This window comes from Oryctolagus cuniculus, chromosome 2, assembly GCF_964237555.1.
Source record: "Oryctolagus cuniculus chromosome 2, mOryCun1.1, whole genome shotgun sequence".
NCBI lineage: Eukaryota > Metazoa > Chordata > Mammalia > Lagomorpha > Leporidae > Oryctolagus > Oryctolagus cuniculus.
In genome coordinates, this window is record NC_091433.1 from 117,685,521 (window position 1) to 117,709,679 (window position 24,159).

The window sequence follows — 24,159 nt, forward strand, 5'->3', positions numbered from 1 at the left end:
ATGCCTGCGACAGCCAAGGATGGGCCAGGCCGAAGCCAGGAGCCAAGAAACAGAACTGCTTGGGCCATCAGCTGCTGCTTTCCAGGTGCGTTAGCAGGGAGCTGGATTGGAGTTGGGTAGCTGGGACTTGAACCAAGATCCCGACATGGGATGCGGGTGTCCATGGGTGTCTCAAGTGGTAGCTTAACTTGCTATATTATAATGCTAGCCCATAATATCTTCTTATATATGAAATATTTTATTTTATTTATTTATTTATTTTTTTGACAGGCAGAGTGGACAGTGAGAGAGAGAGACAGAGACAAAGGTCTTCCTTTGCCGTTGGTTCACCCTCCAATGGCCGCCGCGGCCGGCGCGCTGCGGCCAGCGCACCGCGCTGATCCGATGGCAGGAGCCAGGAGCCAGGTGCTTTTCCTGGTCTCCCATGGGGTGCAGGGCCCAAGCACCTGGGCCATCCTCCACTGCACTCCCTGGCCACAGCAGAGAGCTGGCCTGGAAGAGGGGCAACCGGGACAGAATCTGGCGCCCCGACTGGGACTAGAACCTGGTGTGCCGGCGCCGCTGGGCGGAGGATTAGCCTAGTGAGCCGCGGCGCCGGCCCTATGAAATATTTTATAACATCCCTCTTTTCTGAGATGAAAATCAAAGATAATGTAACCTATTCACATGCATACTTTTGAACCAAATCAATATGAGCCCTAATTGGAATATAAGTGTGAAATAAAGCAAGGCAATTTATGAAAAATTATGCACATATGCATTTTAACATTTATGGTAAATTGTACTGTGGGTCCCAATTATTTTCTGTTCTCTTTGTAACAGAATAATACATCCCAGCCTGGTGCCTTGTGACTTGCAGTGCCTCACTTAATTGATGGCAGGTTTGCTCTCTGATTTGCTCTGGCCAGTGTAACATGAACAGAAGTGGCACCTGTAAGCCATCACATGACCCTTTTCCTTTTCCCTTTGCCATAACAACAGCATGTCAGCTTTAGCCTAGACCTCACGGTGAAAAAGACACATGGAACAGAAGCAGAGTAACAAGTGATACATGATATGAACAAGAAAGACAGGTTTGTTGTAAGTCATTAAGATTTGGGAGGCTTGGAGCGAGTGCTGTGGTGCAGTAGGTTAATCCTCTACCTACGGCTCCAGCATCCCATATAGGCATCAGTTCGAGTCCTGGCTGCTCCTCTTCTGATCTAGCTCTCTGCTATAGCCTGGGGAAGCCACAGAAGATGGCCCAAGCACTTGGGCCCCTGTACCCATGTGGAAGACCCAGAAGAAAGTTCTGGCTCCTGGCTTCGGATCAGCCCAGCTCTGGCCTTTGTGGCCATTTGGGTGTGAACCAGTGGATGGAAGACCTCTCTCTCTCTCTCTAACAGTCTGTAACTCTACCTCTCAAATAAATAAATAAAATCTTAAAAAAAATGTTGGGGGCTTAAAGTTGTCTATTACTGAGGCATAACCTATCCGAAGCTGACTCATGCAACATGGCATGGTGACATTCTGACTTATAAAGAAGCAGTGTGCACTTTATGCTTATTTTCACCTATATGAGTATATGGCATTACTATGACTCAGCAGTTTTGAACACTGACACAATTGTATTGTATGAAACAATTCATAAATCAAGAAGGCTATTGGTATCAGTGCCATGACTGTCTGCCATGGTGATCAACTCTTAGTGAAGCTCTGAGTTTAAAAAAGAGACATCTCTCAATTTACACAGTAGTTTGCATTCCTGGGAAATGAAGTGTATAATAAAATTGGGTGAAATTAGTAGTTGGTAGACTCATATATAATTATAAAGAGATGTTTCACCTACATGAATAGAAGTTGTAGGTCTCCTGAAATGTTTAAAAACAGGCAAAATGTATACATGCTCTCAGAACTTATATAGGTGTATGACTATAAGGAGGAATTAGGGGTGTGTACATTTTGATGAATATTCAGAAACTGAGCTGGGTATTTTTCCATACGTATGTTACGCTGCAGTAAATTTTTAAAAAAGTTATGCTGGGCATTGGACAAATCTTTGATGTGAGAGGCTGCCCTGTGCACGCATGTGGGATGCCGAGTATTTTTGTTTGAGTATTTTTGATTTATGAATTGTTTGATATCTAAATAAAACTGATCTTCCCTTGGCCATTCCTCATAGCCAGGGTTGGAGGGGATGAGTGGGTGCTGGTGCTGTTGGTGATGGCATTGTTCTTGGTAGTGGTAATGGTGGTGAGGGGTGATGATGGTGGTAATGGTGATGGTGTGATGGTAATGGTGTTGGTGCTGGTGATGATGGCGGTGGGGATGGTAATGGTGGTGGGGTGGTGGTGCTGGTAGTGATGTCGGTATGATGGTGGGTGATGGTGAGCGGGGAGAATGGCAGTGGTGGTGATTGTACTGGCGGCAGTGATTGTGATAGTGGTGTTGGTGCTGATGGCGGTGGTGATTTGATAGTGATGGCGGTTGTGGCGGTGGTGGTGAGGATGTTAGTGATGTTGGTGATGGTGGTGGTTGGGTAGATGACCCTCATGGGCTCTCCTGTACATCTCAGATCACTTTGCCTCAACCCTCTAAATCTGCAGTGGCTCCCAACTGTCTATAGGATAAAACACTCAATTTAACATTCCTAGGCTAACTTTGAGGCTGCTTCTGTTTTCGCTGAACCACTGCCTTTTCCCTTTGCTGAATGTGCTGTGGTATCGCCATGTATGACTCTTCCCTCTCGTGGGAAATCCCTGCTCCCTTATCACGGCTCTCTGTCTGCACTCAGGTGACTCCTCCTCCGTGATGCAGGCCCAGTCAACCGCTCCTTTGTTTACCTTCCCAAGGTGCTTTCCTTCTATCCCTCTTAAGCATTGTCTTTATTCTGCCTTTTGTGTAGTTGGTTGGCAACATGTCTTTTATGGCCTCTAGAGTGATAGGCACTCAATGGATGCTCAAAACACATGTTGAGCTACACTGAGTGAAAACATAACCTTTGCAATTCAGAAATCAGCCACCTAATAAAATCTTGTAACCGGCTGAGTTGTGTAGTTCCATCAGCAGCCTCCATTGTGAATTAACTGCACTTCCTTCCCCTCATTGTATTAAGATTACATCCTGGACCGGGCTCAGGGGGGGAAATGAAGCTGTCTGGCTCCCGTAAACCATGGTAGTTTCCACAAGTTCAACGGGCTCAGGCCCTGTCGGTGTACAATAGAACCAACAGCTAGACAGAGGAGGAGGAGGCACTTGGTGGCAGCCTGGTCTTAGCACGGCACGTGAGGCCAGCTATTTCAGTTACCATTCCACAGGCATTTCATGAAAGCCTACTAGGGCGCAGGCTACAGTGAGAGTCACCGGTATCCACGAACAGGAATCTCTCCCCATCCAGTCTAACCGGGAAGAAGAGGTATGTGTCCAGGTAGCAGCAAAGAGATCTCTTTGGCACAGGTCTGTCCTACCACTCCTTTATGCAAAAACAAGGACCGACTATCTCAGCCTGGGGGTTCCCCCTCTTTGGTGTGCTGTGGCTGCCTGTCTCCTTAATTTTTAATTCCCCACGTCAAGGGACGGCACCCCTGGGATCGGGCAGAACGTGGGACAAATCCCAAAGCAATATGTCCTCCTCTTCTCCCCCTCCTGAAAACTCCACCCCTAGAATCCCAGGGTCTTCCTTTTGCTCCCAGCACCGCGCAGCCCCAGCTCCCCCAGCACTAGGCCCCTGTGGGCTGGTCCCACCCCTTCCCTCTGGGTCCACGGGGTGTGACCCGCGGGGCTCAGCAGCCAGCCAGCGCCCTGCCTCCACCCTTCCGCATCCCCACCCTTCCTGCCGATCTCAGCACTCCCTCTAATGGCTAACGCTTTTGTGGAACGTTCCCAGCTAGGGTTAAAAGACAAAAAGCGAGGCTGCCCCCGCAGCTCCGGTTCTGAGGTCCCTGTTGCTGTTTCCCTAGCGCCCGCCTTTGTTTCTCTTCTCCAGCCTCCCTCTCTGAGCTTTGGCAGGCAGCCTAGGGGGAGACTTCCCGACCTCGCCCCATTTCCAACATTCCAGATTGGAGTCCTTCCCGCTTTCTCCCCAGACGTCCTATCACTGTTCTGTCCTGGTGTGAATCCGAGCCAGGAGGTGGGCAGGGGGAACACACTGGGATTCTAAAGACTCAGCACAAACGTATCTTGTTCGTTTGAAAAAAGCATTTTCCAAAGCAGCTTGCGGGAGACAACGTGGGGTGACATTTTACATGGACAGCTTTATGAGCGAGAGCCCAGCAGCCAAGAACCCATGAAACCTGATGGAACGGCAGGTAAAGCCAAAATTAAAAAATCGGCCCCCGGGGGCCAGCCAGCCAGCCAGCCTTCTCCGCGACCCCCTCCTCCGCTCTGCGGCGGAAGGGGGTTCTGCGGCAGCGGCACCGCCCACGCATACTCAACCAAGAGACTCAGACACGCCAGCCATGCCACGAGGTGTGTTTTATTTTCATTAATCATACAAATAATTTTCTATAATATCCCAGGGCAAACCGGATAAATTTGGCAGTCCGATTGGGGGAGGGTCCCCTCGGAGACCCACAGGCCGGTGGCGGCGGCGCGGAGTGCCCGGGGTTCACAGTGCAGCTTGTGGCTCGCGTCCATCTTGCAGGTGGGTCATCTTCCACATCACGACTTGGGGTCTCCAAGATGACGGGGGTGGGGACTCCTCCAAGCTCTTAGGAAATTTCACTCCGTTTCTCCTGCTCAATGGCTGTGGAGAGCGGGAAGCGGGAGGGTGAGGCCACCTTGCAACCCCACCCCCCACGGAGGCGCTCACAGACCTGCCGTGGGCGAGGCACCCACGAGATCCGGGGATTGAGCAAGAGGCTCGGGGCTGGGGAGCGCCCGGGCGTTTTGTGTCCCTGGAAGGGTGGCTGGGGCCGCCCAGACCGGGGTCCCTGGCCATTTTGTGTCCCTGGGGCGAGAGGCTGGGCTGGCACAGGCAGGGCGGGGTGGGTGGGGGTGGGGGTGGGCGGGGGAGCCCGCGGTTCCGGGGCGCACTCACTCTCTTTGGTCGGCAGGGTGTTCTTCTCCTGCGTCTCCGTCTTCTTCAGCTTGGCCTTATCGAAGCTGGCGATCTCCCCCATGTCCGGCTTGTCTGCCATTTTCTTAAACCCTAGTGTGCAAACCAAGACGGTTGGCGTGGGGCTGGGGGCCAGAAACCCCCTCTGAGCTGCCCGCCCGCCGACGCCTTCTCGACGTGGCACTCCCGCCAGGGCGTTCCCGGCAGCCGCCCCAGGCAAAGGATCCGGGCAGGTCCCGCACCCCGCTCCAAAGCCCCAGGGCGTGGTCGGCCAGCAGTGTGTCCGGTCGGCGAAGCGCACCCCGTTGCGGCCTCAGCGAGCCCGCCCGCTGCACTAGCTCCGACCCCACCCTGCCGGCCCCCGCCCCAGCACCGCGCTCACCGCGGCGTCTCGCTCCGGTTCCCGGTTCCTGGAGATCCCACTCGCGTCGCTGCAGCAAGAGACAAAAGAGCGGCGCCCGCCCCTCGCCTTATATACGCCTTGCCCCGGCCCGCCCCTCGCCCGCTGCAGCGGGGGCGGCGCTGGCAGCGGAGGGCGGGGGCCGCGCGGGCGCCTGCTCCGCCGGCCGCGCCCTGCGCCCCCAGCGCGCAGTGTGCAGCGGTGGCGCCGCCTGGGTGGGCGCCGGGCCCGTGGGGGCTTTTCTGGGGGCTGCGTTCGCCCGTGTGCGGGAGTCTTCAGCTCAACCCCCGCAGACAGCGCTTAGGGGCTGGCGGGGGATGGGTGTTGGTTTTGGCGTGTGCTTGGTGTGTCGTGTGGGTGTGCGGGCGTGCACGCGCGCTCTGCAGCACTGCCAGTTCATAGGACACACCCCACCAGTGTGTCGCCGCCACAAGCTTGCCTTGGCCCCCTCCGCCCCCCAAATCTCTTTCCCTGCCCCCTTTTCCTCTTTTTTTTGGGGGGAAAGCTGTGTCCTTTCGTGGTCTCACGCTGCCGGAATCCAAGCCGAGGGTCCCAGGGGTGTGAGTGGGGGAGAGTGATGGACAGGTTCCCTGGGCTCTTTGCCCATTGGGGACCCAGCGGCCCTCTCTTTCTGGGCCGCCTACCCAGAGCTGGGCGGCTCCTGCGGCGGCGCGGCGCGGCGGCTGCTGCGGAAATGAAACCTCCAGCTTTGTCTGGCGGGCGGGGGCGGAGCGGGAGTTCGGGGTGAGCTCGAAGTGTTTGTTCCCTCGCTGGGTTCCTGGGAACAGTGTATCCAGGCTGCAGGCTTCCTCCTTCTAGTTAACCTTGGAAATGGCAGGCACCCGCGTGCCTACAAACGCCCTTGTGCAATGCAGTTACTCAGATTTTTTCTTAGATGTATTTTCAGCCGGTGCAACAGCTTTTGGTAGTTAATTTCTGGGGGTGAAGCAGGTCGTTCTTTCATTCGTCCTTAACCTTTCCTCTTTTTCCAGCATCAAGGGGGTATCCGCAAGCTCTGTGAAAGTGGGATTTGGAAGAGACAGCCTGAATTCTGCCCAGTCCCTTCCTGCTTTTATCTGGTCCCCCCCCCCTCTTCGTGTGCTTAAGAATGTGATGTGTGAAACTCCTGGGAGGCCCTGCACCTGTTTCTTCATCTGTAAATCGGGTTTAGCATAAGCTTAAATGACAATAAGAACAGGCATCAACAGGGTACTTAATATGGCAGTTCCGTTAGAGGGCCACCCTATCATTTTATTAGCGTGAGTCACCATGCCAGAACATGCCATGTAACAAACCACCCCCAAACTCAGTGGCTTAAAAAAAGATTTAGTCTCATATCTGCAGATCACATGGTGCTCCCCTGGGTGTGGCTGGGCTTCCAGGGCCTTGCATCTGAACTTCTGGTGGGGTGCAGGTTGGTTCCACAGGTGTCTTGTCCTCTGGCCCGGGCTAGCTGGAGCTTGTTTTTGTAGGACAGCATGTGGGCTGTAGTGCAAGAGAGTGCAGAAATGTGAAAGCAAAAGTTTGTCATATCTGATAACGTCCTGTTGGCTAATCCCAGTGTCCATGGAATGAGGAAATGTGTTCTCCCTGTGGAGGAGAAGGAGGGAAGGGACTGAGCATTTCTGGAATGAAGAATTTTCATGGTCAGCGTAGGTGAACAACTACAACAAGCAGTGCCCAAGATGGCTTAGGGCTGGGACCAGTGTTGTGTTGCCTGGGTTAAGCTGTTCATCACCCTTCCGATCCAGCTCCCTGCTAATGCACCTGGGAAGGCAGCACGCGATGGCTCATGTGCTTGGACCTCTGCCACCCATGTGGAAGATCCAGATGGGGTTCCAGGGTCCTGGCTTTGGCCTGGCCCAGCCCTGGCTATTGCAGCCATTTGGAGAGTAAAGCAGAGGATGGAAGATCTCTCTCCCTCTCTCTCTCTCTCTCTGTAACTCTGAATTTCACATGTATAAAATGATTCTGGAAAACAAAAGATGGCTTAGGGCAACACAGATTTATTTTCCACTCCTGTGCTGGTGCTCCCAGTCAGGCACATCTACTCCATGTGATGACACAGGCACCCACACTCTATCTCTCTTGTCACTCAGTCCTTCTCTGGGTCCTGGAAGTCCACTCCATGCAGTGAGTGGCGAAAGAGGAGAGAAGAGGGGACCAAGGTAGAGTGTTGGTGGGCGGAGCTTACCTCTGTCCTCCTCTCCCCAGCTAGGGCTCGGTCACATGATCTCACCAGACTGTGAGGGAGGCTGGGAGATGCAGTCTAGCAGTGTCCAGGAGAAGAAAGCAGGGTTGGGTGGACTTGGGGCAGTCTCCACCATATGCTGTTGCAGAATCTGCTAAATCTGAACATAAACATTTCCAGACATATGGAGACAGCAACATTTGGAGGGGTTCACTGACCCTTTGTTCCTTTTCAAGTGCAATGCCAGGCATTATTTTACGGAAATAGCCAGTTGTCCAAATTTAGACCCATGAGGGGGTCTCCAATTCCAACTTTCCTTCATTGAGGAAACAAATGGATCTATTTTTTTCTAAATAAAGCTATAGAGACTCATATTTGAAGATATTGCAAATGTGAGGAATGTCAAGCAGACATGTGGACATTTGTTTATCCTTGGTCAGTGCACCTCTGCAGCCCATCTCTCTCTTTTTATTTAAAGATTTATTTATTTATTTGAAAGTTTGAGTTACATAGAAAGAAGGAGAGGCAGAGAGAGGCCTTCCATCCACGGGTTCACTCCCCAGCTGATGGCAACGGCCAGAGTTTTGCCCATCCAGAGCCAGGAGTTTCTTCTGGGTCTTCCACGCAGGTGCAGGGGTCCAAGGACTTGGGCCATCTTCTACTGCTTTCCCAGGCCATAGCAGAGAGCTGGATCAGAAGTGGAACAGCCAGGACTCGAACCCAGAACCACATGGGATGCCAGCACTGCAGGCGGCGGCTTTACCTGCTATGCCACAGCGCTGCCCCCCCCCCCATGTAGTTATTCAATAAATGTTTGTTGAATGCCCATGAAGCATCTAGCAGTGGTCAGTTTCTGGTGTTACACATTTAGTGTAGTAGGTGAATGAGTTAACAATACTCATGCTTTGCATTGACTTATGACTTCGGGCGTCATTTATATGTGATCGCCTTCCAGCCTGCTGCTTGGAACAGACTGTGTACTGTTCACAGACAGTATAGGAAAGCTAAAGCTCTCAACTCCAGCTGCGTGTCCATCTTTGTTGAGAAGGAAGGTCTGCAAAAGCTAGATGGACCTGGGAGCGTGTTGATGACTGTTCATCTGACAGGGGAGGTGGCAGGTTTCCATGGGAGAAATAGACAAAATATGGGGAAATGAACCTGATATGAACAGATATAAAGTCTTCTTGGCCCTCAAATCAGGCCCACAGTCTATGCTGTGGCACAGGGGGTTAAGCCTCGCCTGAGACAGCATCCATATTGGAGTGCAGGTTTGAGTCTGGCTACTCTGCTTCTGAGCTAGCTTCTTGCTAATGCACTTGGAAAGGTAGTGGATGATGGCTCAAGTGCTTGGGCTCCTAACGTTCCTGCTACCTATGTGGGAGACCCAGATGGAGTTCCTGGCTCCTGGCCTCAGGCTGGCTCATTTGCTGTTTGTTTCTCTTTCAAATAAATAAATCAATCTTTAATATAACTAAGTCTTTAAAAAAAAAATCAGCCCTACAAGTCCTGGGAGACAAGATTAACAGTTAGCTCTCAGTGTCAGTGAGACTAGAGGCTATATGGATGGGAAGAAGCGCCAGTCTGGATTTCCTTTGAATGTGACGATGCCACCCCCTCCTGCTGCAGGGCCTCTGCCCTTGCTAATGCACTTTCTTCTTTTAGGGATCTGCTTACGTGCCCCTCTCCCCAGTGACCCATTCCTGGCCACCCATATAGAGTAATGCCCTTGTCATTCTCCAGTCCTGCACATGTTTTCTTTTTCCCCATGGAATACTCATCTCTAACCGATATATAACCACATGTGTTATATGCTGACTTATCTGTTTCGTTGTCTGTGTCCTGCAGCAGGAAATGGGAGGCCTAGGATATCTCATCCACCCCAGTATCCCCAGCATGCCGCACGCTTGGGTTCCCTGTGTTTGGAGGCATTCAATGGGAAGTGGATAGCCAAGTGTTGGGACTGTTGCAGATGGTACGTGGGACCAAAATAGGCTCACAAGTGAGCAAAATATCTTCTCCCTGGGTGACCTCCCTGGCGCTTCTGCTGCTGTGGTTCTATCTGTGAAGTAGCTTCCTTGTGGGAACCAGTTTTTCCAGTCCATGATGACTTTGTCGCAAAGGAGGTACAGGAAGCTTGTGACATCTGTTTTCTGCACCATCAAAATGTTGGCTACATAGGGGATGGAATTTAAAGGCCTCATCCAAGGTAAAATTATGAAGCAAGGCTTGTGAGGGTCAGACCCAGGAGTGATTGTTCTGCTCTTTGATGTGTGGATTAACTCCTAAAGAAACCTTGGCAGGTGCTGAGGTTGCCCAAATGGCTAACAGCCATTTTCATCTCTGCTGTTAGAACAGCAATAGTGGTAGCAAGTAGTATTACCAAGCAGTTATGGCATTTCAGAGCCTCTGCTAAGGACTTGACAGGTTTTTTTTTTTTTTGACAGACAGAATGGACAGTGAGAGAGAGAGACAGAGAGAAAGGTCTTTGCCAATGGTTCACCCTCCAATGGTCGCCACGGCTGGTGCGCTGCGGCCAGCGCACCGCGCTGATCCGAAGGCAGGAGCCAGGTGCTTCTCCTGGTCTCCCATGGGGTGCAGGGCCCAAGGACTTGGGCCATCCTCCACTGCACTCCCGGGCCACAGCAGAGAGCTGGCCTGGAAGAGGGGCAACCGGGACAGAATCCGGCGCCCTGACTGGGACTAGAACCCGTTGTGCCAGCGCCGCTAGACGGAGGATTAGCCTGTTGAGCCGCGGCACCGGCGACAGGTTTTACCATCACCCAAATAGTGTGAAATAGCGCTGCTTTTAGCATTTCTTCTTTACAACATAGGGATCTAAGGCTTGGTCACGGCCACACAGCTGGTCATTGGTATTTCTGGGCCTTGAATCCAGGTCTGGCTGATTCCAAAGCCGAGCTCTTAACTGCTGCACCCAACCTCCTTGCCTCGATCTTGCAGCGGAGTTCACAACCTGGCAGTGTGGATCTAGTTTGCATTCCATGTTACAAAAAATTTCAGTCAACACTCAAACATTGGAAAGGAAGTTTTCAAACTTTGTTTGACCTTTGACCTCAGAGACCACATGCCCCACCCCTGGGAAGTACAAGAAGTACTTGAGCATACAAATGGAACAAAAGTTCCCTCAGAACAATACTCTCACTGTGAATGAGACATTCTGGCCTTCTCTGTTCTTCTTCTTCTTTTTTTTTAATTTTGTTAAACTATTTTGAAATAATTACAAGTTCATAAAGTAACATATTGAGGTTCCCTGTCCCGTTCTCCTGACATTCCCCACTGATAACATAATTATAATGTGCTATCAAAACTAGGAAGTTGACATTGCTGCGGTCCATCGACTTTTTCCAGATTTCACCGATTTTACATGTACTCCTTGTGCTCTCTCTCTCTGTGTAGTTCCATGCAATTTTATTTTAAGATAGAGTTGTAATAACTCCCACCAGAAATCCCCTACACACCAGTTCCATCAGCACATAGGGTCACCCTTTGTGTTAGAGTACTAAAACCCCCCACCGAGAACCCCAGGAAGCCACTAATTTGTTCTCCATCCTGGGAATTTTATTATTTCAAGGATGTTATATAAATGGAATCATGCAGTTTGCAATTTTTTGAGATTGACTCTTTTCTCTTTTGCACAATGCCTTGGCCATACATCCAAGTTGCTGTTTTCTGAGTCCTGTTCCTTGGTATGGATACACCACCTATTGCAGGATGTTTTTGTTTTGTGTTTTTAAAGATTTATCTTATTTATTTGAAAAGCAGACTGATAAGGAGCAGGGAAGAAAGAGCAAGAGAGTGAGGTAATCTTCCATCTGCTGGTTCACGCCCCAAATGGCTGCAATGGCCAGGGCTGGGCCAGGCCAAAGCCAAGAGCCAGGAACTCCATCCGGGTCTCCCATGTGGGTGGCAGGAGCCCAGGCACTTGGGCCATCTTCAGTTGCTTTCCCAGGCACATTAGCAGAGCAACTGGAATGCTGGTGATACAAGTGATGGCTTAACCCACTGTGCCACAATGCTGGCCCCAGGAACATGTGTAGATTGTTTCTAGTTTTGGGATATCCAAAATAAACCTAGGGCTGGGCGCTTGTCCAGGGCTTAAACTGCCTATTGGAACACCTACATCCCATATCGGAGCACCTGGGTTTGAGTCTTGACTCCACTGCTGATTCCAGCTTCCTGCTAACGCGCACCCTGAGGGGCAGCAGGTAGTGGTTCAAGTAGTTGGGACCTTGCCACCCACATGAGAAGCCTGAGTGAGTTCCTGGCTCCAAGCTTCAGCCTGGTCAGTCCCAGCTGTTGTGGGCATTTGGAGAGTAAACCAGTGGTTGAGAGCACACTGTCTTTGCTGTCTGTTTTTCAAAATAAATAAATAAAAAAATTGACAATGAACCTCTGTGTGCCTTCTTTGAGTGTATGTACAGAACTTTTCATTCCTTTGGGTTAAATGCCCAGGGAGGTGACTGCTGGGTCATATGGCAGGTGCATGTTGAATTTGCTAAGAAACTGGCAACCATATTTGCAGAGTGACTGTACCACATTTTGTTCCCCTGGCAATGGATAGAAATCCAGTTTCTCAGCATCCCCACCAGTATGTGATTTTGTCATGGTTTTAATTTCGCTTGTCCTAATGGGCAGGGAATCATGCCTTCTCTTGGTTTTCATTTGCACGTTTCTGAATGTATGTGTATACTCAGATCTCTCTCAGATCTGACCAAGATGTGCTAAAAATGATTCGAACTCCTATTTGATGTTTTCCCATGATTTCTCTGAATTTTCAGGAATATTCTGTTCTTGTGGTTGTTTCTAAGCTCTGCGTGTTTTTTTTTTTTTTTTTTTTGGCTGCACATTAATGCGCATCCAAACCTGGTAGATAGTTCTTGGCTTTGATCTCCTTCTGCAAAGCAACACTATAAGGCTGGGGTGTGCAACACAACTTCTACCAGACATTTATGGGATGGGGGTGGCACACATATTTTTAGTGACACATCCTTGACCCTAGTACTTCGTGTGCCATGGGCACCCTCAGCCATGCTTCTCCCTGGTTGTCTCAAACTCTCTATCTCAGTGCTCCCCCCCCCCCCCGCCCCTTTCTGGGAAAGAATACGGATGTTCTGTGCTACTGGAAGAATCTATGAGAGAAAAGGCTTGAGTGAGAGGTCTGTGCTTAGGGGTAACTAGAATCGTGGGAGCCCCCCAGTGCTGGCAGTGGCACTCCCCACAAAGCTCCCTGATATTGAGGTACAGTTTTCCTTTGTTTCTAGGGTACAGAGCAGGGAGGCCTTGGCCCAGGGCCTGCATATTTCTTGTGCATGAGGTGGGGGTTCTCCAAAATGCTGGCCCCTCTTGCCTGGGCCTAACAGAGATATTACTAGACACGATGCTGCCAGGAATCAAAACGAAAACGCAACAAACAAAACCTGTGCAAGCCACTGTAGGGTAAAACACTCACTGTTTCATTATTCCTTTTGTAGTCTTCACCCGTTTCTGTTCATTTCTGGTTTCTGTTTAATTTGCTCAATTTCCAGGAAATTGCCCTCCTCTGCATCCTGTATTTATCCCCGTTCTTAAAGAATATGGAAATATCCATTTTATTTTTAGTTGATTTGCTCACTTTTGAATTCATAGTCTTTTCCTGTCTCTTTCATGACAACGTGCTACCCTTTGGCTTAGAGTAAAAAAAAATTTTTAAAGATTTATTTATTTATTTGAAAGGCGAGTTAAAGAGAAGCAGAGGCAGAGAGAGAGAGAGATCTTCCATCCACTGGCTCACTCCCCAAATGGCTACAATGGCCGGAGTTGAGCTGAGCTGAAGCCAGGAGCCAGAAGCTTCCTCCATGTCTCCCACACGGGTGCAGGGGCCCAAGGACTTGGACTATCTTCTGCTGCTTTCCAGGTGCATTAGCAGGGAGCTGGATCCAAAGTGGAGCAGCCGGGACTCATACCACAGCTCATATAGGATGCCAACACTGCAGGGGGTGGGTTTACCCACTAAGCCACGGTGCTGGCTCCCAAAATTTTTTAAAAGATTTATTTATTTATTTGAAAGGCAGAGTTACAGAGAGAGAGGGGGTCAGACACACACACACACACACACACACACAGTGCTTCCATCTGCTGGTTCACTACCCAGATGGCCACAATGGCCAGAGCTGGACCAGTCTGAAGCCAGGAGTCAGGAGCTTCTTCTGGGTCTCCCACATGGGTGCAGGGGCCCAAACACCTGGGCCATCTTCTGCTGCTTTCCCAGGCACATTCGCAGGGAACTGGATCTGAAGTGGAGCAGCTGGGACTTGAACCACTGTCCATATTGGATGGTAGCATTGCAGGGGGCAGCTTTAACTGCTACACCACAGCATCAGCCCCTGGAGTGAAATTTTTAGGTTATCTCTTCCTCCCCTTCCTCACTCCAAAATCAAAGTTACAAAAAACAATTGCCAGTTTACTGGTGGAGGAATAATAATTTGTAACAGGCGAGTACAATGAAAGGTTTTCCTTGAATGTGGTAAATACACGCTTTCAGGCAAAACCATCTTTTCCAATGAAAAATGTAGATGTATCCATGAAGCACCTTGGGTAGCGCATGAAACCTGCATTCAAGCTGTGGGCCCTTGGACAATTCTTCAAACTTCAATTTCCTTGTCTAGGAAATAGGGATGTTAATTGAGTGCCGTGAGGATCAGTGAGATGATGCATCTGAAAGCATTTTGCAGGTGAGGTGTATTATGTGAAAGGGAGCAGTTCAGCCACTTTGATTTACTCTGGGAAGTCTGCTCACTGAGTTTAAGGGGTCAGGGAATCTGCTGGGGCCCCAGCAGGAAACATAGAACATGGCTACAGGGAAGGCCACCCAAGCCGGGAATTTAAGGTAAGTTGCAGTCTGATTTTGGGGACTTTGTAGGTGGAAGGGCAAGGGTAAGGTTCAGTCCTCAAGGAACCACAGGACCTTGACTGCCTGAGACTTGGCAGTGCAGGGGCTTCGGTAGCTGGTACAGTGAGGATGGAGGAGGGGCCAAAGCCAGGGGACTTCTCCTGATGACCAGAAGTCAGGGAAGCCCCTGGGCTTTGGACTTCCCTGGAGAGAAGGAGAGAGAAGGAACCCCCAGAGAGTGAACAGTTCTGTTAGGGAGACTGGGTGAAGCCCTAGGAGACTGCTTCAAACAGAGTGTGCAGGCTCACCCACTCCCCAGCTGCTGCAGCGGGCACTCCCAGAGAAATAAAGCTGAATCCCCCCCCCACCAAAATCCTGGTCTTAGAGCATAAACTTTGACCCCCAACACAATACAGTTTAAAAGTCTCTCCTGCTTGTTTAGTCTTTCTCCTATCCTGCTGTCTGCATGTTTTCTATAAAGGAGGAATCGTGATTGTCACAGCCCCAAATGGTGACTCATGGGTGATTGTTAATTTGGAAAGTAAGGACCAGAGACTCACCCAGGCTCCCATAAGCCGCCGGGGTCGGGTGGGGGTGGGGAGGTAGCGGGTTGGTTTGCACTGGGAGCGAACCCTGAGACAGATCTCATGTGCAGGATGTTTTTTCGGGAGTTCCTTTGGGTTAGTTCCTGTTGAAGGGGAGGAAGGAAGTGGGATTGGACGGAGGAGAAGTCCAGCTGTGATGTCCGTGATGACAGCCTCGGCACCCCTGATGCCCCACTGAGGTCTCTGAAGCCGGAGTTGTCCCAAGGGCGAGGTGGCTGTCACACAGACAACTCCGGGCCTGCTGGGACACGCCCTCCCTCATGGCCCTGGGACGCACTGCTGCCCACAGCCCCAGGGACTCTGACTTTCTCCCTTCTTCCTCTTGCTGTCCACTCTTCCGCTCTCCCTTGCATGTACTGTCTCTGCTGCCTCTGTGCGCTGGTCTGCTCTTTCCTGGGCACCACATGTATGAGCCTAGTGTATTCTAACCAGGATCTAAATAGGGCCCATTCACGTTGACATAGGTCTGTGATTTCCCAACTGTATTCCATGGAACCCTAGGTCTGGAGCTGTTAGTATGTCCTTCGAAAGCTGGGTGAACCATACTTGTGGGGCCACTGCACTTGTCTCTGTGTGTGTTTGAAAACTGCCCAGAACAGTACATACACACATACATCACACACACATAGATATACACACGCATTTATGTGTATGTTTAGCCCTCTGTATTGATGGGTTCCATAGCCATGGGTTCAACTAACTACAGATTGAAAACATTTGGAAAAACATTATGTCTGCATTGAACTTTAAAAAAAAAGATATATTAATTTATTTATTTGAAAGTCAGAGTTACACAGAGAGAGGAGAGGCAGAGGGAGGCAGGGAGGAAGGCAGCAAGGGAGGGAGGGAGGGAGGGAGAGAGAGAGAGAGGGAGAGAGAGAGAGAGGTCTTCCGTCTGCTGGGTCACTCCCCAATTGGCCACAAGGGCCAGAGCGTGCCGATCTGGAGCCAGGGGCCCAGGCTCTTTGCCATTGATCTGCTGCCTCCCCATTTGCACTGGCAGGAAGCTGGATTGGAAGCAGAGGCACTCCGATATGGGTGCTGTGGGTGTCCCAAGTGGCAGCTTAACCTCCTGTGCCACAACCCTGGCCCCAGATGGTTGCGCTTTGAAGTATAAGGCACACTCCCCAGCTGGACCAGCCACATCCCACATGCCTACGCGGCAGCCAGCGCAAGGGAAGCAGTCTTTAAAATGAGAGAAATTACAGGAGGTGTCCTTGTTACTTAGAGACAGATCCACACTGTGGAAGCCAGACAGGAAAAAGTGAAAGGCCCGCTCTTCCTTCCTCCCGTACCCCGTGCCTCCCCGGCTCGCTCCCCAGCGAAGTTACCAGCGAGCTGTGTGCCCTCCAAGGCAGGACCCAGACAGCGGCCTCTTTCATGGTGTGCCCTTGGAAGGGTTGGTTGATACTTCTCACTGTTTTAGTGCTGCAGTGAGCCAGCTTAGGGATTCCCGCGTGTGTGTGAGTGTGAGTGTGTGTTTATGTGTGAGTGTGTGTGTGTGTGAGTGTGTGTCTGCATACGAGTCCACAGTCCCTCAGGACGGACGCCTCCGGTGGTGTTTCTAGGTCAGAGGGCATGCACATTTTACACGGTGCTGGTCACCTTACAGAACGTTTTTCATTCCCTACAGGATGTTGCTAGGCTTTTATTTTTGTACCTTGCGGAGGTGAAAATGCACTTTGTTTTAATTTGCTTTTTAAAAAATGATTAATTTTTAAGCTTGTGGCAAAATATACATAACATTTACCGCTTCAATGATTTTTAAGAGGATTGTGCAGCTGTGTGGCATTAAGTACGCTCACACTGATGGCAACTATCATTATTTGTCTCCAGAATTCAACTTGCTTTCATTAGTCGTTTTTAAAAAATATTTATTTATTTATTTGAAAGGCAGAGTTACAGAGATGGAGAGAGAGAGAGAGAGAGGTCTTCCATCTGCTGGCTCACTCACCAACTGGCCACAGTGGTGGGAGCTGCGCTGATCTGAAGCAGAGAGCTGGATCAGAAGTGGACCAAGTGGTTGGCGCTGTGGCGTAGTGGGTAAAGCTGCTGTCTGCAGTGCGGGCATCCCATATGGACACCGGTTTGAGACCCAGCTGCTCCACTTCCAGTCCAGCTCTCTGCTATGGCCTGGGAGAGCAGTGGAAGATGGCCCAAGTCCTTGGGCCCCTGCACCTGCATGGGAAGACCCAAAGGCAGCTCCTGGATTGGCGCAGCTCCGGCCATTGCGGCCAATTGGGGAGTGAACCAGTGGATGGAAGACCTCTCTATCTTTCTCTCTCTACTTCTCTCTCTGTGTAACTCTCACTTTCAAGTAAATAAATAAATCTTAAAAAAAAAAAAAAGATTCCCCTTTCAGGCCGGCACTATGGTGTAGCAGGTATAGCTGCCGCCTGCAGTGCCAGCATACCATATTTAAAAAAAAAAAAAAAAAAAAGAAGTGGAGCAGCTGGGACTCAAATCAGCGCCCAATATGGGTGCCACAGAGCTGGCCCCTGGTTAGTTGTAAAAGTAAACCTGCTGTCCTCCCCGCCTCTTTAAAATTAGGACACTTTCTACCTTGTGGGTCTACCACTGTCAATGTTGCAGATCTGGCTCAGTTCCTTTTATATTACAGTTAATTCCAGTCTTTACCCATAGCCTGCAAAGCAAGGGTGCCTGTTGCCTGTTTGCAGATGTTTGCAAATGCGGAAGCTAAAGTTCAGAGAGGTGACTTGCCTGAGGTCAGGTGGCTAAAGAGCAGCAGAGATAAGATGGGGCTCCTGCTCTATACCCCTCCTGAGATTGAGGATTGAGATTGGGAAGTGGCACTGTGCTAAGGGTGGGCGAGACCAGCAGGAGGGAGTGCCAGGGGCAGTTTGAGAGACTTCAGGGGGAGGCTGGGGTGGAAGGGCCTGGAGGGTCTGGAGGGAGTGGTGCTCCTGAGTCTGGAGGAAGTGAGACGCTCTGAGTCTGGAGGAAGTGAGACGCTCCTGAGTCTGGAGGAAGTGAGACTTGGACAGGGACACGCTGTTCCCTTCTGCTCTTGTTGCATGAAATGTGGATAAAATTGCAGCTCTTGTGGGCTTCCCATCACGTCACACTGTGGCTACAGATGGGGGGCCTTTGGACGCTAATTTCAGGAAGTTTCTTGTTCCCCCTCCCCTACATTCAATCTACTACCAAGTGTGGTGGATTTGGCTTCTGTAGTCTCATTTCACTTCTCCTGCTCCCTTGCTGGAGCCCGGCCCCGGTGTCCGTGGTCTGTCCTGGCTCAGCTCAGCACTTCCACATTTGCTCCTCCAATTTCCCCTGCGTATGCAGCCTGTCGAATGATGGAGGTCGGCTGCTGGAGACACCAGGACGGCTCTTTCTTTCTGGGCGCTCCCTGCCTGGTTGTAAGTGCCCATCAGACTGCACCGGGGAGTGCGGCTTCCTGGCTCCGGAGCCTGGCGGCCCTTGCCTCCGCTGTTCTCTGGTTAACTCTGCTCAGATTTTGGAGGTCTGCTGAGATGACGGTTCATCCCTGGAATGACAGGCTTGGATGAGGGCTGTCAGTGGCCTCTTGTGGCACTTACGCATATTGTAATTTCCTGTTAGTCTCTGTGTCTCTGTCGGGGCTGCACGCTACACCTGCCAGGGCAGCTTTTAACATGCTGCTGCTGGGGCTGTCCCACCTCACCCCGGGCATCCTGAGCTAACTAACGAGGGTGAGGCCCAGGCTGTGGTGAGTCTAATGTGCAACCAAGGACTAAATAAGAAGCCCCATGGGGCCAGGGGCTGTCAGTCACCCCTTGGCACTGAAATGTTCAGATAGTTAAGGGCATTGTGTAAGTGAATGGTGCAGTTCTTGGCAGAGATGCAGGCTCCCTTAAGGATAAAGACTGTCCACAGGAGGTGGGTATCTGGTGCCAGTTGGGGAACCGCATCCCACGGTGAAATGCCTGGGTTTGGCTCTGCTCTCCACTTCAGCTCACTGCTAATGCGCACCTTGGGGTATAGGGGTGATGGCGTAAGTATCTGGGTCCCTGCCACCCATGGGAAACCTGGGCTTTGACCTGGCCATTGCAGGCATTTGCAGAGTGAACCAGCAGGTGGGAGCTCTTTCTCTGTCTTTGTCTCTCTGCCTCTTTTTTTTTTTTTTTTTTTTAAGATTTATTTATTTGAAAGGCAGAGTGACAGAGAGGGAGAGACAGTGAGAGAAAGAAAAAGGGAGGGGGTGTGGGAGGAGAGAGAGATCTTCCATCTGCTTGTTCACTCCCCAAATGTCTGGAACTGCTGGTGCTGGGCCAGGCCAAAGCCAGGAGCTCAGAACTCTATCTGGGTCTCCCATGTGCTTGACAGGGGCCCAAGTACTTGGGCCATCACCCTCTGCCTTCCCAGGAGCATTAGCAGGAAGCCGAGTCAGAAGCAGAGTAACCGGGACTTGAGCTGGTGCTGTGACATGGGATGCAGGTGTCCCAGGAAGTGAGTAATGAGTAACTGATTCTTCAGCTCACACAGAGAAGGGCTGTAGTTCTCCTTTAGATTCATAGTAAACATTACACATTGAGACCCTTGTCACTTGTTTATGATGGACCTCCTTTGGAGGACTTCTCTCCTCCCTGTTCCCGCATTGAAACTAAATGCCATATTGTCAGAGGCCTAAAACCCACCTTCGAAAGATTGGTGTGTAATTTAAATTTTGCTGAAAGTTTCTTGAAATTTTCGTTACCCTTGAAGAGTAACTAGTCAACACTTCCGTTACCACCCCCGCCCCCCAAGAGCTGACTGTGGTCGCTCTGTCTGTGGTGTCTTCACTCTTCCTCCCACAAGCTAGAAATATTTTTTTCCCTCCAGTGTTCAGCAGTTGAACAGATTCCTTTAGCTTGCATATTCTATGCAGAGAGACAAAACCTGGAGCTAGCAGGGCAGGTTTTCCGCAGCGCTCTCCTGGGAGGCTGGGCTCATCTTCACACACCAGGGACCCTTTCTGATGGGACCCTTTCATGCAGGCACCAATGTGTACCAGACTCTTGGGGAGCAAGTGAGCATTCGCTTCTGTACAGCGGCACCCATGTGGTGTGCAGAGAGAGGAGAAACGGGAGAAGAATGGGCACGTGCCGACACTGCAGTCCGTCTCTCTCTCTTTCTGCATGAGATCTGGTGTTAGATCCATGGAAGCACAAGGGATGGCTGGGGTCTTGGCCAAGGTCATCCAAGAAGATACACAATTGTCAGCACCCGTTAGCCAAAGGCCACCAGGGAACTGGTTGAATGTGCTGCTGTTTGCAGTGAGGAGGAATCCCCTTATTTTGTTTCACACCTTGGAGGGGCAGGTGGGGATGTCTCAGGCAGAGGGTATTAGGAAGGCTTGTTGTGGGACAGGGACTTGTGGTGTCAGGTGGCCTGGGGGGAAGGTTCAAGGGAGCAGGGCCTTGCTCAGGGTGAGTGTTCCCAGAAAGTGGGTGTAATCAGATTCAGTATCTGTACTAGTTACAGACTGCTCCAGACTGGGTGACCTAAACAACAGAAGCTGGCTCACGGTTGCAGGGCCAGAAGTCTGCGAGCACGGTGTGTAGGTAGGTCTCCTTTCCCCCGGGCTTGCAGATGGCCAGCTCCCCTCTGTGTGTGTGTGCCCCTGTTGTGTCCTTTGTGTATCCAGTGTCCTCTTCTTATAAGGATACCAGTCAGAGAGCATTAAAGCCCCATGCTAGCAGGCTCACTTTTCTCATCACCTCTTTGAAGGCAGTTTCTTAATTATAGTCACATTCTGCAGCTTGCGGGCTGGGGTTTCAACATAAGACTATGGGAGGTGCACACCATCTGCAGCCAGTATCCTAAGACATCTCACCTGCAAGGAGTGAGGCTGAAGCTGGCATTGGCAGAGAAACATTAGCCAGGACAGAGGAATGTCTGATCCTCTGTGGCACTTGAACAAAGCTCATGTTTTGTCTGGGTTGAGATGTGATTATGGAGTAGTCTTATTTTGTCTTCATTCACCATGGTCACTGAGTGGCCTTGTCTGATGTTGATGATCTTTTTTTTTTTAAAGATCTATTTATTTATTTGAAAAGCAGAGTTACAGAGAGGAAGAAGAGAAGGGGAGAGAGAGGGGGGGGGAGAGAGGGAGAGAGAGAGAGAAATTTTTTATCTGTTCATTCACTCCCTAGATGGTTGCAAAGGCTTGGGATGGGTCAGGCCAAAGCCAGGAGCCAGGAGCTTTATCTGGGTCTCCCATGTTGGTGCAGGGGTCCAAGCTCTTGGACCATCTTATATTGTTTCCTCAGGCACATTAGCAGGGAACTGGATAAGAAGTGGAGCAGCCAGGACTTGAACCAGGGTCCAAATGGAAATGCCAGCACTGCAGGTGGTGGCTTTACCAGTTATACCACAGTGCTGGCCCCAGTGTTGATGGTATTTTAAAAATATTTATGGGTTTATTTAATAGGTGAGGAGGGGTGGAGAGAGAGAGAGAGAGAACCCACTCCCCAGTGCCTAGAATGGCTCTGACAAGGGTTGAAGCCAGAAGCTAGGGACTCAATCCAGGCCTATCACATGGGTGTCAGGAACCCAGTCCCTTGAGCCATCACTGCCGACTCCCAGCGTCTGCATTAGCAGGAAGCTGGAGTCAGGACAGAGGCAGGTATGGAACCCAGGCACTCTGTGTAGGACTCAGCTGTCTTAACCACTAGGCCCAGTGCCTGCCGCTGTGAACTGCACACACCCCACAGGACAACCCCATGGTCTAGCTTTGTGGGTGTCAGGCCACAGGTATGATTGAGAGAGCCAGGCCAGGCCTTGGCTGGTAGGAGATTTTTTTTCCTCTTACAGTCTAGTAAAAACTGTGTGCTTGGTCAGCCAATGCATCTTTCCCACCCTTTCCTACTTAGAAATTCTGGAGCCAACACTGGGTGACTGAGGAAGTGTGACAAAGTCTAGTGAGTCCCCTCCAGGAAGGGGGTCTGAGGGCCAGGCAGTGGAGGAAGCAGGTGTTTCCACGACTCCATCAGCTTAGGGCTTCAGCCTAAGGATGCACCCTGCTGAGAGAGAGCCATGGGGCTCATAGGATTGTGCTTGGCCCCCCAGTTCATCTTGTGTCTTAGTTACTGCTTGCCACGAATTCAAGGGCTTAGAACAGCACACATTTATCATCGCCGTTTCTTGGGCTCAGGTGTGTGGATTATGGCTTAGCTGAGTCCTCTGCTTAGAACCCAACCAGGCTGTGGCGCAGGTGTTGGCCAGAACCAGGTGCTTATCCGAGGCTCAGCTGGGGAAGGAAATGCTTCTGCGCTCACTTAGGTTGAAGGTGGAGTTCAGTTCTTCATGGCTGTGGGAGTCAGGGCAGCTTGCTTTGTGAAAAACAGCAACAGAGAGAGGGAGACTTCTGCAGGACTAGTGCAACATTCTTAGGGTTTTGCAGTACATCTCATCCTGTTTGCGTAATTCCACTGGTTAGAGGCAAGTCCTGTCCACAAGCAAAGGACGGGTATTAACATGAGTATCAGGAGGCAGGATCTAGAGGGCCCGTCCGCCACACCTGGTGGTCCCCACCCTCTAGGGAAATGTGCAGAGTGTATTAAGGGATTCAGGTCTTGGTTGGCTGCAGGTTGAGCAACTCAGACAAGGAAAGGCAGGACAAAGGCACAGAGGTGTGGCTGGGGCCACAGCAAACCCTCTGCATGCTGGGAAAGCCTTTATTTTTGAGGGTAAATCCGATTTTCAGGATTTATACTTATCTACAGTGTAATTTGCTCAGGTGGTGACTGCTCTGAAAGGGGCAAGTCTGATAGGTTTGTGTAAATTCAGGAAGCCCAAGAGTAGGGGCACCAAAGAAGGACTTTAAGGGTAGGTGGACCTAGGAGGTGCTCCGGTTTGTGTCACCCCAAAAGATTAAGCTGAACCCCCACTGCAGCAGCAGTGGACAGTGGGACCTAATGAGACGACTTTAGGTCCTGAGGGTCCTGCTCTCGCAAATGGATCAATCAGGAAAATAAAAGGCATTGCGACTGCGCGTTCAATCTTTTGCTCTCTCACCCCCTTGCCTTCCACCGTGGGAAGACACAGCAAGAGGCCCTCGGTATCAGCACCTTGACATCAGACTTGCTGGCATCCACAGCCGGAGGGGCGGGGGGGGGGGCAAATGCATTTCTGTTCTTTCCAGATTACTCAGTCTGTAGGATTTTGTTATAGCTGCACAAATCAAACAGGAGGGTTGCCAGGGCTAGCAACTGTAGTTGAAAGGGGAAGAGGAGGGGGCAGAGAAAGGTCTCAGGCAGTTCAACACCGGAACCATGGCCCAGTAACAGTGCTCATGATAGGGGGGCTGAACTTGATACAGAAGCTCTGTGGTTAGGCAGAGAGGAAGCCACTGTTACCGTTCACATCCTCTTCCTGCCCAGCAAGGCCTCAGCCCAAAGGTCTGTAGAAGGCAGGTAGGGACCAGGCCCCGCTGGCCTGATTGTCGCCAGGTCTGAGTCAACACCAGGGAGCCATAGCAGACTTAGGAGTGGGTGTGGAGGCAATACAGGGAGAGCTGATATGATTCTATAGAATGTGTGAACATGGAGTGTTTTGCAGAATAAATCCTATTTGATGGTGGGTCTGGTTGAAAAGCTCCACTTAAAAAAAATGCCAGAAGCAAACAAAGTTATCCATGAACTAGATGTGCCAGACTCAATATCTGATCATAGTCTGAGCCACAGAAATGTCCCAGTGAATTCAAAATGATTGAAATCACACCAAACCTGCTCTCTGTTTACAGTGACTTTGGATTAGAAATAGATAACAAGATATAATATCTAGAAAAACTCCAAAATCTGGGAGTTAAATAACATATTTCTAACTAATTCATGATCAAAGAGAAAAAAAGTCACCAGGGAAGTTAGGTGTAATGCAACTTTTCAAAATTTGCATGATGCAGCTAAAGTTGTACTAAAAGGGAAATTTGTAGCTTTCGATGCTTATATTAGAAAAGGAAAATTTACAGTCAGTGCCTGAGGGTTCACCTGCTGAAGCTGGAGAGAAAAGAGAGAGTAACTCCAAAGTAAGCAAAATAAAAGAAACAAAGGTAAGAGCAGA

General features: G+C 50.5%; 2 protein-coding genes across 4 annotated transcripts in view; one reads left to right on the top strand and one right to left on the bottom strand.

Annotated features, from left to right (window-relative positions):
- TRABD2A (TraB domain containing 2A) overlaps positions 1-24,159 on the top strand; it is a 161,070-nt gene that overhangs the window by 51,071 nt on the left and 85,840 nt on the right. The gene's annotated exons all lie outside the window — the stretch shown is intronic.
- Positions 4,434-5,574, bottom strand: TMSB10 (thymosin beta 10). Its single transcript, XM_017340446.3, has 3 exons — positions 5,418-5,574; positions 5,018-5,128; positions 4,434-4,723 (listed from the first exon to the last, which is right to left on the bottom strand). The coding sequence occupies exons 2-3, from the start codon at positions 5,115-5,117 to the stop codon at positions 4,689-4,691; spliced, it is 135 nt and encodes a 44-aa protein (XP_017195935.1). The 5' UTR covers positions 5,118-5,128; positions 5,418-5,574; the 3' UTR covers positions 4,434-4,688.